This window comes from Myotis lucifugus, unplaced genomic scaffold (genome assembly GCF_000147115.1).
Source record: "Myotis lucifugus unplaced genomic scaffold, Myoluc2.0 scaffold_180, whole genome shotgun sequence".
Taxonomy (NCBI): Eukaryota; Metazoa; Chordata; class Mammalia; order Chiroptera; family Vespertilionidae; genus Myotis; species Myotis lucifugus.
Window position 1 is genome coordinate 2,602,465 of NW_005871228.1, and position 18,206 is coordinate 2,620,670.

At 55.4% G+C, this 18,206-nt stretch overlaps 1 protein-coding gene across 1 annotated transcript in view; it reads left to right on the forward strand.

Annotated features, from left to right (window-relative positions):
* SHB (SH2 domain containing adaptor protein B) overlaps positions 1-18,149 on the forward strand; it is a gene marked incomplete at its 5' end in the record, with an annotated part of 126,126 nt that extends 107,977 nt beyond the window's left edge. Inside the window, 1 exon segment of the mRNA XM_006110028.2 lies at positions 17,316-18,149. Within this exon segment, the coding sequence (XP_006110090.1) occupies positions 17,316-17,499 (184 nt within the window).
* Positions 18,150-18,206: the final 57 nt, after the last annotated feature.

The following is an 18,206-nucleotide window of genomic DNA, read 5'->3' on the forward strand; positions in this document are numbered from 1 at the left end:
GTGCTCCATATACGCTGGTCTCTGCTTCTCCCAATTTTCCCAGAGCCTTTAGACATTGCCATGGAGGCAGCAGAGTGGACAGAGCACTGGGCCGGGTCAAGAGCCCGGGGGGGCCAACGGGGGTGCGTCCAGGCTGTGCCTGCACCTGGATGAGGGCGAGTGTCTTCTCCCTGTGCCCATAGAACGAGTCTGGGTTCGATCAGCACATCTGCTTCCAGGTTAAGGGCTCCACAGTTAGGGTGCAGTGCCTTTCCCCTGGGTCCCAAGGAGCTGAGAAGGCCCCGTCTCTTCTCCACGTAGGGGAGGAGGGGTGGGCCATTTATCCGACTTCATTAAGGACACTGGCTAGTTCTTGCTCGGAGCTGCGGGTTTGCAGTGACTGCTGGACACTCAGTCTCTACCCAGCACATGCTTCCTGGGCTCCAGTGGGGGTGGTGGGTGTAGCTGGGACCCGTGGCACTGAGGGCTGCAGGCGGGAGGTACGTTCCTGGTAGAACTGTTTTTCTTTCTCTCCCTCATTGATTTATATAGTAAAGGAGAGAGTTTTCAAACAGTAGGCACGTCTGGGTCTGGGCAGGCGGGCGAGTGATTTAATCTTAGTTTTGTTGCTGCTGACAGCCAGGAGCAAGAAATAAATAAAGGTTTTACAGGGTGTGGAGGGGAGGGGGTGAGGAGAGCAGCTCGCCCTTCGTCTCATCAGCAGGGAGCACAGGCTTCTCTTCCCTCTGCCGTCCAAGCACCCCTTGTGGGGCCAACATCTGAGGCTCCAAACACTTGGCTTCATGGTGGCTGCCTGCTCCTGCGGGTGACCCCCCAGGGCAAGCCCTCAAACCAAACAGGGCCTTCCAGCCATCGTGGGGTTCCCTGCACAGGACACCCTCCAGCCCCAGAGCCTGCACTTCTGTCGTCCGTCACCCTTTCCCCACCCCCTACCCCCAAGACTAAGGCTTCAAGAAAGGCAGGGGTGTGCAGCCAGGGCACTGCCTAGCTCTAAGGAGAGGGGCCCTGGGCTCGCCGACTGGCCCCCTGACCCTCTGACTCCGTGCCTCTCTGAGCTGCCAGGGGGGTGTGAGGGCTGGAGAAGGGGGAATGCCAAAGAAGTAAAGAGGGTGGCTCAGGTAGACGAGCACAGGGGTAGTTGACTTCGACTCCAGGCAGACAGTAGCAGGAGGTGGGGGGAGACTTGAGGGTGGGAGTGCTCAGCCCTGCGTGTGATGGGGGAGAGGGGCTTTGACAATCTGTCCTACCACCAGCACCCTCCTCTTCCCCCGTCCCAGGCGGGAGGCAGCTCTGCAGCAGAAGACACGGGCTCTGAATCGGTCTGGCTTGGGTTCTTGAACCCTGGCTCTGCCACTTACTAGCAGGGTGGCAAAGGGACTTAACATTTCTGAGCCTCCGTTTCTCATCTATCAAATGGGTTTTACAGGTGTGCCAATGAAGAGGCAGTATATGTGAAGTGCTTAGCCCGTGCCTGGCATGCAGTCACTGCTCAGTCAGTGAGTGGTGGCTCACTGTCTTTGTTATACACTTTGGAGAGCCACAGGTTGAGGAGAGAGCTCTGTATGATCCAGAGCCTTGCGGATTGCCTAGGTCTGACCTAGAAGTCTGTCCAGCCCACATCCTCTCCCCTTTGTGGTGGTGGGAGTTTAGAGTTTATACAGGCTGCAACTCGAGAAAATCCTGCATCACGATAACTGAGACTTTGAGTCACACAGAGCTAGACTCAAATCCAGGCCTCGCTCTTCCTGGCTGTGTGACCTTGGACAAGTCACTTAACCCCTCTGATCTCCTGGTTCCTCATGAGAAGCTGGAGAGGATGACCACCTCAACAGGCATTCCTTTTTGTCCTTCTCACTGTCCTGCTGCCCCTCTAGCTCTTCCTCCATGAATTCAGACATGAGTTGAAGACGCATTCTCACCAGATTTGATCTGGTCTGCTGCTTAGCTTATGGGGAAGCTCTTTTAGGCAAGCCAGGGTAGCTATGGTACATTAAGTACACTGAATAGAAATATTGGGATTTAGGGGACACCTAGCCCCGTGCCCGCTGCACGTGGAGAAACTGCGGCCCCAGAAGGGGGAGAACTTGCCACCTCGTGGCTGCCCGGCCAGACCCTGTTTCTGGCAGCATTTGAGCCAGCCTGAGACGGGGCAGGGTCCACATCTCTGCTGTCCTGCATGGAGGGTTTCACATCCTTTTAGGGCTGGAGGAGGAAAAATGAACTTTCTGTTTAATTAGTGTGCGGCGTGTTTTCTCCTTCTAAAGCAGTGATTCTCAACCTGTGGGTAGCGACCCCTTTGGGGGTCGAATGACCCTTTCACGGGTCGCCTAAGACCATCGGAAAACACATATATAATTACATATTGTTTTTGTGATTAATCACTATGCTTTAATTACGTTCAATTTGTAACAATGAAATTGGGGGTCACCACAACAGGAGGAACTGTATTAAAGGGTCACGGCATTAGGAAGGTTGAGAACCACTGTTCTAAAGGGGTTGATGGAAATGCTGAAATCAGGAGCTGCTGCTGTAGGCAAAACAGGCTGCTCACACACTCTTTGCAGGGGACTAAACAGAAACCGTGAACTTCAGAACGTGCAAGGTCCTGCCTTGCAGGATGAAAGGATGCGCCATCGAGAGACACAGTGAGGAATAATAGATGACGTGTCCCTGTACTCAGAGTTACTGAGAAATCATCCCTGCCAGTAGTGCAACATTTTCAAGGACACCACCCTCACCATTGACACGGCGCCTCTCCCGGACTCCGCACCTGGTGCTTTGGTGATTCTGGGGGGTCAGGGGAGGACCCAGGTTCAAATCCTGACTCCACCTCTGACTGGCTACTGAGCTGCAGACCAGGCACGGGCCTTCCTTCCTGAGGGGCGGATTTGGAGGGAATGCCCCGTTGTAGTTACAATTTTCAGAGCCATGGGGGCCTCGGTTCGGGCTGCTCAGATGCTGTAGTGAGATGGCTTACCTCGGGCGCCTGACATGGCTGCTTGTGCTTATAAAGAGCCAGCTTTCCCGCTGTAATAGGATGTGGTGAGAGGAGTAGGGATCACACCATCACAGCGAGTGAGTGCAGAGCTGGGATTTTAACACAGCCCAGTGCCCTCTCTGTCCTCTGGAGCCCTCCCCCCACCCCCAGCAGAAACACCCCACCTTCCTCCCGTCAGGGCCCAAGCAGATATCTGGATAGAGGCCCCAAGACCGAAGCCAGGTGTGCTGAGCAGGACCTGGCACAAGCCCATTGACGGGCATTTCTCTGGCACCTGTCCCAGGGCAGTGGTGACAGGTAGAAGGCCAAAGACCCCCCAGTCCCTTCCCTCTGCTTGTGGAGTTGAGGATGTTGGGGCTTTCTCGGCCTGGCTCTGAAGTGACAGTGTTGGGATGAGTGGCCCAACTACGGGAGTTGCCTTCTTCCCTGGGTCCCACCCTCAAGCGGCAGAAGCTGGGAGCATCGCGGGTCTGGTGGCAGAGAGAGGGGCTGAAGCAGTCAGCAGGGACGGTGGTGGCCTGCACAGCTGGCCGGGTAGAGGTTTTCAGGAGCCCCATCTGACCGTGGATGTGTCTAGAAGGCGGGTCAGGAGGGAAGAACTGGTTGTGAGGAGGGTGTCCCAGTTCCTCGAAGGGCCAGGGCCGAGGAAGTAGAAAGGAGAACGTGTCGTGGTAGAACTGACGAGGGTGAGAAAGCAAGGATTTGAGGACCCTTCCAGATTTCTGAACACGGATGAGTGGTGGTGTCGCCACCTGCAACCTGGATGGTCAGTTCTGAAAAGATCCAGAAAAACATGTTCCCTTAACTTAGCTGCCCTCTTCCTACCACTGCCCCTAACCCAGGGGCAAGAGGTGCCCGCGTTCTCACTGGCAGCCCATCTCCAGAGCACCCCCAGCTGGGAGTGCCAGATGTGCCTGCTGGTGGACTGGGGCCTCCCCCTTGTCCCAGCCAGGCGTTCAGTGTTGACTTTTCTCCCCAGAGAGCGCCCTGGTCCCTTCCAGTGGCTGAGCCACCCCGATTACATTCCCAGCTGGTTTTTAATTCTCTCCTATCAGCCGCATGAGTCTGCCTGTGTAGCTCGCCCGCCAGGAACAGCATTCCAGCTGCCCTTCCGTCGCCAGGAAACCTCTCGTGCCCTGGGACAGCTTCCTTTCTGAGGCGCTGGGTGGTCTCCAAATGAGAAAAACATTTCTTTCCAATCACATTCCTAACATCTTGCTAATATGACTTATTTAATAATATTTTGCAAAAGCCATCTGGGAATGGCTTGGTTGGGGACTTGGGGAGAGCATGTGGGGTGCTGCAGGGACAGGGACAGGGACAGGCCATGGCGACAGATACAGACCTTGTATCTGCGTCGGTGAAGGGCAGCCGCGTGGAGACGGATGCAGCCGCGTGGAGACAGACCAGAGCCCGAGTCCCACTGCTTCCACCATCTGTGAGGGTCACCAGCCAGTAGCTTCATGTCTCTGCGCCTCGCAGCCCTCAGGCTCAGGGACACAGTGGAAGTGAAAGTTCTTTGTAAACCAGGAGAGGTTTAGGAATGCAGGTGGGGTTATTTGCAGAGCTTGTGCTTCCCCCAAGAAAGCGCCTGTGGTCTTATCTCGCTTAGCTAGAGCTAGGTAAACAGCTCAGAGCCCCCAGAGGAAACAGGCTCAGCCCCCACCTGGAGGCATTGGCGGAGCTCCCAGCAACAGCTTCATCCAGCAGAATCCCAAGATGCAGGGTCACTGTTCCCCTTCGGGCCCTGACAGCCAGAAGAAGCGTGTTGAACCATCAAGGTCCGGACCCTGGCTTTCAGGTGGACCAACGGGCACAGGAGGGAAGAGGCCCTTCCCAAGGTCCCGCAGCGAGCTGCTGGCGGAGCCCAGGTGTCTCGACGCTCATCCTGGGGTCATTACCCTTCCGAGCCTCATAGCACTATAGTTTCTTGTCCCTTTTTATCCATAATCATTCTTGCTATTTGAGGCAGATTTAGAAAATTGGATGTCAGATTTTATAGCTCTTGTCTTTGTTCCCACAGTTCAGATGCTAAAGCTATAAAAATGTTTTGCTGTGTGTGTGACCCTCACGCTCCTGCACACTCTTAGCTTGGCCGCGGCAGGGACCGCTCCGCCCTGGCTCTTAGCGCCTCACACCTGCCCGCTGAGCAGCCACCATCCTCCTTCCAGCCATGGGTGCTTTCTGCCACTTTTAATGATTTTTTTTAAAAAGATTTCTTTGCCCAAGAGGAATATCAGAAACAATTGGGTTGGCAAAGCTGGCTTATTAGAAATGCTTTAATTAGAACCTTTCTCCCCCTGCTGTTTTCCTTTTGAAAACCCACATGCTGCTCACAGCTCTAGGCAGCTTGGGGACCAGCCTGCCACATTCTTAGCCCAGACTTTCAGGGCAGGGCTGACGAACAAGTCAGCAGCGTGGCTATTACTGCTGCGTTCCTATCACGCACTAGGCCTTAGTCTGAGTAGGGGGAAATGCAGGTAGGTGAGTGCTGTGATGGAGAGAGGCGTGGCAGAGAATAAGTGAGGGGGGAAGCAAGTAAGTCAGACCAGGGGCATCTTAGAAGGCCCCTGGAGGAGGTGGAATTTGAGCAGGACCTTGGAGAACAGTAGTAATTTAAGGGGAAGTAACAGCAAGGTAGGGTGGTTACATTTGGGATTCGAGGAAGAGGTCTCTGCAGTATCCCCTCTCCCTGTGGTCCCAACTTGAGTTTTTAATTGTCTGCTCCACATAAGCCCTCCGTTGGCCCAGGTGACCATAATATTGTGGACAGAGAGACGTGCCTCGGAAACGCTGAAGTCCCAGGCAGCTCTCTCCTGCTCCCCACAGCATCCCCACTTTGTCCTCAAGGAAAAGGGCTGAGAGGCAGAGGGGCTTACCTTGGTCTTGCTTGCACTCTGCAGCTCCAGTCCTCTTCCTGTCCACCATTTCCTCCCACCGCCACTGAAGGTGTGCACCCCCCAGGATGAACATAGCCTCCCGGGAAACACACGTTTGCATAGTGCCAGGTGGGCTCTTTGCAGTCCCCGGTACCTGGTGTTAGACATTGATTTGAACAGGCTTCTGCAGTGTGTCTCCTCTTAGGCGGGTAGAATTATGCCAGTGGTAATGCTTAAAAACTCAGAGCAGCATCTGAGTTCTGACACAGATGATGGTAAAACCATGAGATAGCATGCTCTGGGCACACCCAGATTTCCAGGTCAGTCTCCGAACATTAGCATAATCCTACTTTGAGTTCAGGTTTTCAGGCTAGAAAAATACTTTTCCTGTCTTGAATTGTTCCAGCCTTAAGCCAAGGAAAATCTTCCATGAAGAATCTAGTGTTAGCTGTTGGACTGTGGTGAGAGCTGCACTTTCAAAAAGCAATCAGTTCTGATAGTAACTTTTGGGGACTCAATTACTTGCAGCCATGCTGGAAAAGAAACCACTATAATTAATGTGGTCAAACCCTGGCCAGATAATAAAATGAAAGCTTTGTTGTGTATCAAGACAGAAATCAATTTCATTAGGGAGCAAAGAGCCAGAGATTTAATTTTGAGAGAATTCTCCACCCTGTGGACAGAGATTGTCAAGAAGCTGCCGGAATGAATGCCCAACATGAGACATGCGCCCTCCAGAACCCAGATTACTAAGGGCTGACCGTGACCTTTCAGAATTGCATCTGCAAACCTCGTGAGTGAGGCAAGGCCAGTGGGCTTTGCTCCTTAATGTTCTCGGGCTGGTGCCCCTTTTGGTTTTGGTCAAGAGGTGAGTTGTCCTTACCCAACGACACTTGCCTCTCAGTCAGGTCCTGTTCTTTGGGACTCGGGGAGGAGGTAGAAGAGAGAGGTGGACTCAGGAGGTCAGTGGACACCAGAAAGGAGTTGCATGAAGATGTTGGGTGTCCACATTGATGGTGGAGTCATATCCAGACAGGGGTGCTGGCTAAGAGGGACAGACCCGCAGGACGCTGTCCTCAGTGTATGCGAGATAGTGGGCAGTGGGCGCGGCCAGGGTGGGAAGGGGCAGGAGTCTGCCCTGTGAGGACAGCTGGAGGGAGAGAAGCGGGGCAGGTCTGCTCCCTCTTCATCTTCCAGTTTCTAAGGGGCCTTCACCTGTGGCCTTCAGGGCCCCGCGCTGGGGGCGGGGCTACCATCACTAAGCTGCGTGGGTCACACGTCAGCTCAGATCCTGGGAGGACTTGCTCCCGGGCAGAGCCGCCCAAGGTTGGAAGGGTTGTGTGGTGGAGAATAAGCTCCCAGCACTGGAGGAAGCAACAAAAGCTGATGCGAAATGTTGTGAATATTACAAAGGCGTTTCCATCATCAGAGAATCAGTGGTGGTTCTCAAATGTGAATGTCCATCAGCATCTCTTGGAGAGCATATTCAAAGCAGATTCTGGTTCCAAATAGGCCTGGGAGCCACGGGCTTGACAAGGCCCCGGGGCCTGATGTGAGCATCTGGGGCACATGTGGAGAGGCTATTTTTGAGTTACCTGCACTCCTTCCCAACCCTGGGACTCTGGGGTGTCTGTAAGGAAGGTGAGTCCTTCTGTTTAACATCTGAGTAGTCGGTAATGCCTTCCTCATCCTGTGGCGTGAGCATCTCCTAAGTGCCAAGCTTCGTCGGTGGTCATCTACCCCGTCCCTTCCTTGTATAGATGAGGACAGGAGCCAGGGCTGGGGCTAGGTCCCCAGTGTCCAGTTCAGAGCTCTTTTCGCTTGCTTCCAGTAGACTTGAGAGAACAATGTAAACTGCTCCCCATTTCACAGAGGAAGAAACTGAGGTCCAGGCCCCCAGGGCTGTTGGGAGGTTTTCCACTGAGAACCACTGTCATTCATGTGATCAGCCAGGGTGTCTGGGTGGCTGACAGGGAGGAGAGCAAGGTCCTCGGGTTAGATGCAGGGTGCTGAGCAGGTAGATCTGTTTAAGTTGCAGTTTGTAAAGGTCCCTCTGGATTTCCCTTCTGTACTTTTTTTTTTTTTAAGTAAAACTGCTTTGTGGGTGAGCCCCCTTCCTTGCTGTGCTAATGAATGCCCTGGGTCAGTTAGCAGGGAAGCCCCCGCTAGGACAGGAGCCTGCAGGAGGGTGGTGAGGGTACACATCGTGCTTTAAGGATGAGAATGGTAGTTGGGGGATTGCAGCTTCCTCCCCGTCCCTGCACACCCACCCTCTCCCCACTCTCCACCTTGTCACACCCACTGGTAGTGCCCCAGAGTCCCCTTCAGCTGGTGGCACAGCGGTGAGGCGGGGGAGGGGCATTCCGACCCCTGATTCACTGGGGAATGAGAGCAAACCACCCCCTGGGCCACAGTGTCACCTGTAAAACGGGGACAGGGAACCAGTGGTCTCAAAAGTCCGCTTAGTATCTTGTCTCCCTCAGAAATGTTGACTATTGAGCAATACACACAGTAGCCTCTTAATAAATGCCATAGACAGTCTATGACCAGGATATTTAAACAAAAAAAACTCTTTCCTCCTCAATTCTGCGTGTTCATGTGGACCCCCTTGTGGAACAGTGTGCTCTCAAGTGTCTGCAATACTACTTGAAGGTAGGGGAAATTGATCGCAGGAAGTAAACACCCTGCCCATTGTCCTCAGCGACAGAGATGGGGCCGGACCCCAGGCCTCCTGCTCCAGCCAGGAGGCTGCCTGGCCGCCCATGGCTTCTGGGCTGCCAACATGGCCGTGGACAACAGGCCAGACAGACGGGCAGACACGCTTAGTGCTCTGCCTGGGCAGCAAAACAAACCAGATGGGCAGCAACTTGTACACAGGCTCCTGCAGAGCCGGGGAGGCGGGGGGCGGGCATGTCGGACCCCTGAGCCTCAGCACCTGCCCTACTTGCTCATGCTCTGTCCATCCCAGACCTCAGGACAGCCCTTATGGCAGGTGGTGAACACTCCATGACACAGATGAGGAAGCTGAGCGCAGCTCACAAGGGACAGGGTGGGGACTAAAACCTGGACCTGGGTCACCCAGGTCTGCACATGGTGGGTCCTGCCCTGTGTCTTTTGGAGTTGTCCTGCCGTCCTCACCCAGGAGGGCCCCATTGTGTCACTCCCCAGGGTGAACCCCAGGTTTCCAGCTCCCCTTTACCTATAAAAGCCCATGCGCCCCTCAAAGCCCTCTCCGGCAGCTGGTGCTCACCCCCACGACTGGCTTTGCCCAACAGGTGTGCATGTTCCCTTCATCTGCTGGTTGGGCGTCGGGTGGCCGTTTGGTCCTTGGGAACAGCCTGGAGCTCTTCGAAGACAAGCTGTTTAGCAAATTCTGTCTCTTAAGCCCTTTAAATAAGGAGCCAGGTGACCCAGCTTTTACCAAATGTCCACGCTTCCTTCACATGGAAGGTCTCACCGATGCCGTGAGGGTGGCCTCCTGGCATTCCCATTTCGTAGGTGAAGCTGAGGCACTGGCACCTGGTGGGGGTGTGGCTTTCCTCCTGGCACTGCTGGCCCTGGGGCTGGCTTGCTCTTTGCTCTGAGGACTGTTCTATGCAGAGTTGGCTGTTTAGCAACATCCCTGGCTCCCACCTGAATGCCAGCAGCACCTGTTTCCAGGCATTGCCCAGCATCCCCAGGAGAGGGGGACTTGCCTGGTGAGAACCACTGCTCCCAGGAGCGTGTGGCTGGGAGGCGCTTGTCCTGTAGGAGGAGGACCACCCTGGGCCTGAATGCTTCCTGTCCATCCCATTGGCACCGGCCCGAGGAGGCCTGCTTTTGTCATCCTGCGGTCCCCAAGCCTGGGACCCACTGTGCCCAGTGCTGCCCCACCTTCCTCCTGCATCCTGCACTGCCTGGGGTCCTCCTGGCTGGTGCCTGGGTGGCCCCCGCCCTCTTGGGTTGTCCCTCATTGAGAACTTCAGACTGGAGGGGACCCCCTTCACCTTTCCCAAAAGGGGACGCTGGGAGCCCAGGGAGAGGGGACTTGCACAGCCATTGACATCAGTGGGATCAGAGTTTGAACCCAGGTATCTAACTTCAGTCCCACCACCACCACCAACCCCAAACACAAAAGGGCCTTCGTGTGCCTTCGTGTTCCTAGAAAAGTCCTCAATTAAATGTAAAGGGGGGGGGGGGTGCTGCACAGACCCTCTTTCCTCTTCCTAATGCTCTGACAGCGTATCTCCCATCACCTCCCACCCCTACCTCACCCCTCCCCTTGTAGTTTTCATGTGCAGTTGGCTGACCTCCAAGCGTTATTACCCTCCCACTTGCACACCTCCCATAATGGGAAGCTCACTCCCCACACTGTCGGCCTTGATCATTAAAATCCTCCTGCCTGACACTTGGTTAGTCTTCTCCTGAGAAAATTGCCCCAGTGGGTTCATCTTGACCTGCCTGTTGCTTTGTGTGGCACAAAGCAAGCCTTATGCGTACCCATCTTTGCCGGAGCGGCACCTGCCAGCTCTCCTCTGCCTGGAGACAGCTTTCGTCATGATTTACTGAAGGCACTCACCCTGGGCCGCCAACGTGGAGCTTGAGAAATGCCCAGGTGTCTCAGGAAGGCTAATCGCTGCCGGTGCATTTATTGAAACCTAATTATTTGGTTGTAAATCAAGTCATTTGGCTCCGTGGCGTTTACATTTAGGCCTTAGTTTGCAATAACCTAGCTTATGTGTCTTTGGCTTGTCACTATGACAAGGCTGTTTCCGAAGGCAGAAGGTGATGTGCAGGCATTTGCTGTGTGACCTTGTAAGCCCCTTCCCCCACCCCCTGGACTCTCAAATCTCGGCTGGAAGGGGCCTCTGCACCCCCCACTCCACACACTGCGCCGTTGGAGAGAGCCTGTCACACAGCAAGAATTACTCCCGTGCTGGACCCTGACCCTGCTGGCCTCTCACTGTGACCTGGGCAAGTGGCTTCTCCCTCTGGCCCTCAGTCTTCTCATCTGCCCAGACAATGCCAGCCCTGCCTGCCTCTCTGTGAAGCCACAGGTTGGTCCAGCGTGGACCAAGGGCAGCGGTGGCTTCCAGGCCCTGTGTTAGAAGTTCACAGCATGTGACATGCTAGCCTGCACACAGTAGGCCCTCGGGAGGTGTCGATGAAGTATCTGTCCCCTAAAGGCCCCGTCATTTGAGATCTGGGTATTTCCCCGGCCACAGGCCCAGTTCTCTCCTCAGAGCAGGCGTCTCTGCAGGCACACAGACCGTTTCTGGAGGGGCTGCACCTGCTCATGGGTGTGGCAAGGAGAGTTTCTCTACAGACCCAGGAAAATATCCCCTCTCCTTGGAGGTGGAAGAGAGGGTGGGAGGGCAGGAGACTGCCTGAACCCTGGAGCCATCTGCTTGCAGAGGCAGCATGGCCAACAGTGGGGTGGGCTCATGGCAGGAACTACCTGTTTTGCAGGCCCCCGCATGGCCACAGAGGCTGGAGGTGTCTTGCCAAGGTCACAGCAGATCGGCGTTAGAGCCAGACCTAGAGCGAGCCCCTCTCTCCACTGGTTCCGTTCACGCCCATATTCACCAGCTCGAGTGCATGCCTGTGGGGGCAGAAGGGCCCGTCGGGTTGGTCTCGTGCCCTGTCCGTGCTGAGCACAGGGTGGTGTTCCCTTGGCTCCGAGAGTGAGCACTGGTTGCTGTGCGTTCATGGAGGTCGGGGGCCTGTGACAGCTCTCTCCCCTGAGAATTATCCTGCAACCAATTGTCAAGTGAATTTCAAATGTACAGTTTCTTTCAATCTCTGCTCTCACAGATCTGGCCCCAGGAATCTTTGAACATGTAACATTCATGTTTAATTAAAATGACTCCACAAGAGGAGGTCCATTTAGACCAAAAAAATGCACCCATTTAGAGATCTACTGGGCCCCAGAGTGGGCAGGGCCTGGGCCGGCAGGAAAACCATGGCTTTTGGAGGGAACTTGTCTCCCATTCATGCTTTGTTATTTAGGCCTGGGCAGGGGCGCTGCCAGCTCAGTAGCCCAGGAATGCTTTCCTTTAGAATCCAAGGAAAGAGGGAGGTTTGACCCACCCTTCCCTGTGGTCTCAGCAAGACCTTTCTGATTTAAGAGGCATCTGCCTTTGTCCCCCTGTAGCTGGGACCCTCCGGGTGCTCCCCATGGCTATGTCCCTCGCTAAGCTTGCTCTGCAGAATCTTGCTGGTGCGTCCTGGGACCAGTGCTCACCAAAGCAGCCACAGTGTCTGGCCTCGGAGGAGGCAGCTTCCACACTGGCTGGGCCACACTAGGGGTCAAGGTGGAGTGGCCACCAGCCTGCCCTGGGGAGCTTACAGTCCAGAGGTCCTCATTTCCCTGGCTCCGGGTAGACCCTCACTAGATAACTGCTGGATGGATGGATGGACGGACAGATAGACTGTGCCAGGCCTGTGCTGAGGGCTTGTCCTGCTGAGAAATGTCACAATAAACAGACAGGGTTCACGACCTCAGGAGCTTACAGAGCTGCAGGAGAGCCAGGTCTCAAGATAGAGTCCCAAGGGCCACCCGAACACCTAGTCCATCTGCTTGAGTGGGGAGGAGGGAAGACAAGGCTACAGTGGCAACTTCAGGGCCCTGGATGCTGTCCACGGGCTAAGAAGAGAACACAGGCTCAGGGTCAGACAGACAGAGTGACCTCCTGGCCCCACTGTGTCCCGTGGGACAAGGCCCTCGACCTCCCCCAGCCTCAGTTTCCCCACCTGTAAACAGTGATAGTTATACCAACTGAGCAACTTGCTGTGAGCTCAAGTGAGATAATGTGTGGCAACAGCTCAGCTTGGTGCCTGGCGCACAGTGGGGACTCAAGCAGTGCCAGTGCGGTGTCATTCATCCTGCAGTGGCCGAGGGGAGCCAGGGACGATGTTCTGGGGCATCTTGGACAAGAGGGTATCCCCGTCAAGAAAGCAGCTCCCCAACTGCCTTTGACAGGGTGAACCAGAGACTCCTGCCACTGGGGCTGCACGCTAGTCCCAGAGGGCAATTTCCTCGCCTTCTCCCACATAAATATTATATGCAAGTGTTTTTAAGTAATTTCATCATGAAAAGAAGCGATTTAACATAAGTAGTACCCGGGATTCTTCATGAAATATGCATCACGCAATTAGGTCTAAAAGCGAGAGGTGAGGCCTCGCGCCCTGCTCGGGCCGGCAGCTGCGGGCTGAGTGATGTTTTATTAAAGCCCGTGATTATGGGAAGAGGTGGGGCCTGTTATTAGGCTGGCGCGCCAGGCGTGTTTGATGATCCTGGTGATGAGGAGGTGCTTTTTGTGATGATAATGAGCGATCTGAAGGCCGTGACAGCCCCGGCACCCCCGCCTCAGAGCCTTACGAGACTCATTAGACAGGTCAGCCACCAGAGACACCCCTGATTGTGACTTTGCTCTCGCACGATGTCCTATCAAAGGAGACAGGGCTGGCGCAGGAGCTGGACAGGTGGTGGCAGCCTGTCTGAACTCCCCAGGGACCGCTGCCTTTCCAGAGGGAGGCTGGGGAGGTGGGTGGCCGGGACGCGAGGGCCCTGGGTTCTGCTGTAGCCGACGCCCTCCTTGTTGTGTGCATCGGGCCAGAGTGTTGTTCTCTCTGAACTCAGTTTCCACCGAAGTGCCCCAGGAGGTTGAGGGAGATGGTCCCCAGGCCGCTCTGGCTCCAGGGCTGCTGTCCGAGCGGCAGAGCATCCCTGTGCCTGCTGGTTGTCGGGTGCATCCCCGGTCCCCGGGAAACTTTAACTTTTTCTCTCCCTGTGCTTGATGTCTCTGTGTAGAGTTGGGGGTCTACAGCATGTCTGGCAGCTGTTTTTAAATGTTCAGCTGTTGTTAGGTGGCATCTCGCGGCAACCCTGTGGCCAATCAGGACACGTTGTGACAGCACAGCTCTCGGGGTGTGTTTTGACGAGGCTTTGCCTGACCTTTGCATGAGTTGAGGTTTGACAGGTTGTCTCGGAAAGAAAGCCCACTCACCTCTCAGAGCCTGCGGGCCCCATGGGTGGGTCACCTCCGAGCCGGGGCTGCGCCGGCCGGGACACGCCCTCCCCAGTCCCTGCGATGGCCTCTCACTGCCAGCCCGTGCTGCCTCTGACCCGCCATCAGCCAGGCAGCGTCAGTGCCTTGGGGACTGTCTCTGGAGCGGATGGTGCTGAGGTCAGGAGCGAGGGCTCTGGGAAAGGCCTGCAGCGGGGGAAGCAGCAGCACCACTGCCAGCCGCCGTGTGGCCGGGGGTCAGCCTCCTGCCCACCGAGCCTCCGTGCTCAGCACACGGCCTGGCTCACGGAAGTGCCCAGTGAGAATAGGACAGGGGCACATGGGCAGCAGTGGAGGCGGGGGTGGTTGCCCTCAGGCCCCTTCCTGCAAGAAGCCTTCGCGGAGTAGGCGGAGGTTGTGCTTGCACACAGGGAATCCAGAACCGTAGGCCCAGAAGCACCTCAGAGACCATCCAGTCAGGCTCCCCAGGGATCCAGGGGATGGGCACGGCCACAGGGCACAGTGCGTGAGCCCAGGAGGACGCCACTCCTGCAGGGGTTCCCACTGGGAGGCCAGCTTTTGGCCTTTCAGCCTGTGCCAGGGAACGGTCAGGCCACGGGCTGAGGCTGGTCACGGGGTCCGAGTTCTCTGCCGAACCTCATGACTGGCCTGCCCCCTTGGCACAGCCTGGCCCGGTTATAACCTAGCATGTCCTGAAATACAAGCGTCAGACATAGTCCTGGAGGGTCAGGAGGGAGTTCAGGAGCTTCCCTGCCTCGCACGCACCCATGTCTGTTGAGGGGGGACATCAGTGTCGCATCTCTAATACCTGGTGGCCGTGCCGACCCCGTGGCCTGGGAACGGGAACTTCTGCCTCCATTTCTGGCTGAGTCAGCTGTTGCCACCATCACGGCCACGGCCCTTGCTGGATGTTCTAATGGCAACCTGTGTGAAACTGTCCGGTTAACCCATGGGAGTTACTTTCCTTAATCTCCTCAAACATTAAGTCAGCTCTCCCTGCAGCTGCGTGCCTGCGCACCAGCCTTGGTGCAGACTCGCTCCGGGCCAGCTGCTGCGGGCCTGTCTCACACACCCTACGCTTTGCACCCCAGCCAAAGGTATGTGAGAGCATGGTCTGGCACCCCAAAACACGACTCCACTCAACTCACAAAGGGGCATGATGTGCCCGAGGTCCTGCCCCTCCCTGCCTGAGCCTGGACTCACCTGCAGCTCCGGCCCCTTCTCTCCCCACACTCACCCCAAGCTTTTTTAACTATTCCCCGTTTCCTTAGCCTCATTCAAGCAAGCACGGTCCTTTCCAGGCCGGCAAAGGCCCGCGGTGTCTCCAGTGCGGTGGGTGGCCGAGTCTTCGCTCGAAGGGGGCTATACATTTTTCACCGCACGCACACCATTTCCTTTCTAACAGCTTAAGCAAGTGCGCCTCCTGCTTCTCAGATGTGTGGAGGCAATTCTCCAGTGAAATGACCCTTCACTGCGGAGCAGAACTTGCCACAGGCTCTGTAATTAGAACATTGTCAGCCTTAAAAAATCTTGATTTAAATTTCAGTTCTTTACAGGAATTATTCTCTCTTGAAACATAATTGCTCTCCAAACGATTTCCTTTAAGCCGAGGGTGACATCTCTAAATACATTATTACGAGCAGATGTATTGCTCAGTGCCTGCACTTCATTAAGCATTTGCTCTGCCCATTTGAAAATGGTCCCGGAGTCCAAATTGACGCGTTAATAGGACAGGCGCTCATGGCGAGGGGAGCCCAGTCCTGACTGGGAGAGGTGTGCAAGCCCTCAGTGCCCCCGGGACCGCAGCCAGAGCTAGAAGAGCCGGAGCTTAGAAAGGAAACCTGTGTCCACACGGAGCTCTCGGCCTCACCAGGGGTAGGCCTTGGTCTCCTGGACGCCAGACATCAGTGTCCAGCCTCGATAACTTGGAGGAGGTGGCAGGAGGTCAGAGCCCCAGCTTCCTCACTAAGTGGCAGATACTCTGTATATTGGACTGTGCTTTGGAGACCTCAGCATCCACAGATGTGGCAGCAAAATCATAAGGGCCAGGCTTGGAACTGAGTGGGCAGGGAAAGGGCAACCTGGGCAAAGGCAGGTTGATGGGGAGTGAGAGATCTGATGTGACAAGGGCCCTGGGTGGGAGGTGGGAGAGGTCCTCTCGGCCAGGTGGAAGCAGCATGGCCTCCACAGTCCCTGAGCTGCACCCCACCCAGCCTGCTGGTACAGCTGGCAGGCTGCAAGGGGCACGGGCACAGGGCTGTGCTCTGATCTCCAAGGAGCCCGCCCACTGCCCTTTTTAGCAGGTGCTGGGCACGGTGGACACAGACCTTACTCTGTGGAATTCTTAGGAATTCGGGCCCTAACCGGACTGAAGGGTCCCAGGTTCTTAAGGTGGATAAGTAATCTATAATTTAAAAAAAAAAAACAAAAAACCGTAATATGCTAATTAGACCGGACATCCTTCTGGACGTCCTTCCGGGACGAAGCTGGAAAGATCAAGGCAGCCGCAGCTGCGAAGGCCTACTCTTGCATGAATTTTGTGCATTGGGCCTCTAGTCATAATATAAGAAAGCAGGTGCAGATGGAGGCATGATCCTTCATCATGTGCTGGTCCTCGGTGCAGGCAGAGAACGGAGCTCTGCCTGGGGGAGCCTGGAAGACTTCCCAGCAGAGGAAACATTCAAGCTGGGCCTTGGAGAAGGAGGCAGGGTTTGCTGAGCAGAGGGAGGAAGAGGGGAGAGTGCCTACCCAGGGGCAGCTCTGAGAAAGAGCAAATGTTTTCCCTTATTCCATTGGCTAAAACTAATCACATGGGTACAGTGGCTGCAGGGAAGCTGGGAAATGTAGTCCCAGCTGGGCAGTCCCTTCCCAGTGACAGTTCCATACTGTATTGAATGGCACAAAGCAAACCCCTCTGCCCCACCTACTGCCTGTCATCCCTGCCACACTCTGTCCTCATCTGAAAACTGGGGGTGATGGCTCCTGCCTGCCCACTTGTCCGGGCATCAGGGACTCACACTAAATACATGACTGCATGAGGGACAGGAAGACAGCCCTCGGTCTTGAGGTGGAAAGACTCCCCTGCACCAGTGTCTGCTGCTGGTTCCTAGTTTGATGCTGGGACGAGGGGAGCTCCTCATTTTGGCTGGGCCTGGGCTTTGGTCTTGACTTGAAGAGGTACTTCATGGCTGGGATCTCAGCAAGGAACCTTTGCACCTTAGCAGGGATTGAGCCAGAGGGGTAGTTCTCCAGGTAACGAGTGTGAATATGTGACACGTGCTTGTTCACAGCTAAATCTCGAGTCGCTCTCTGAGAAATTGCTTACCTGGCCCTCAGCCCTCCTGCACCTGTCCCCTGGGCCTGAGCAGTATGGCTGCCTTGGCCTTTGTCATCCTGCAGATCCTAATACCCTCTGTGTTTTGTTCACAGGAGCAACCAGGGCTTTATGCACATGAAACTGGCCAAAACCAAAGAGAAGTACATTCTGGGTCAGAACAGCCCCCCGTTCGACAGTGTCCCAGAAGTCATCCATTATTACACCACCAGAAAGCTGCCCATCAAAGGCGCTGAGCACTTGTCCCTCCTCTACCCGGTGGCTGTGCGGACCCTGTGAGAGGACCAGCCTCGCCCTGCGCTGACAGGGCCCAGACCTGGAGGAGCCGGAGCCCCCGCCGACCAGCGTGTCCAGTTCGTGTCGTGTGTATGGTACTGGCACACCACTGCATGTCTCTAGAATGCTGTTGCCACTAAGGGGGCTGGGAAAGGCCTGGATAGAGACAGAGGGACGGCCCACACGCCGCCCCAGCCCCCACCCCCACCCCCTCCTTGAGTTTCTGTGAATTAAAATATTTGCAAATCCAAAGAGATGCCTTGCAGGATGAACAAAGGCAAGCAGCTCCGAGGGGAGGGCCGGGCGGAACCGCCTGGGTTGCAGCGCTTTGCTTTGTTCTCCCGCTGTCAGGAATTCACACCTGTGCCAGGAGCACAGTTTTCCCACCAGGGCCCCACCGGTGTGGGGAGCCGAACGCTGGTGCTGGGAGAGCCGGAAGGCCTGGAGTCCTGCCTCCCCTCTGGTGTGCGTGTGTCTGTGTGTGTGTGTGTGTGAGTGTGCGCACATCCGTCACACACAGATGTGAGTAAGCCCTCTAATCCACTTTATCACTCGGTGTAATCATTAGATCTTCAAGGAATCATTGTGCGGTCAAAAGAGGATTCAATTATTTATGACTAGGGTGTGTAAATAAAATAGTCATTTAATATGTATTCTCATCCCTTTTTTTATACCACAGAGGGTCTCTGAGGGGCCAGTGCTCACCATGG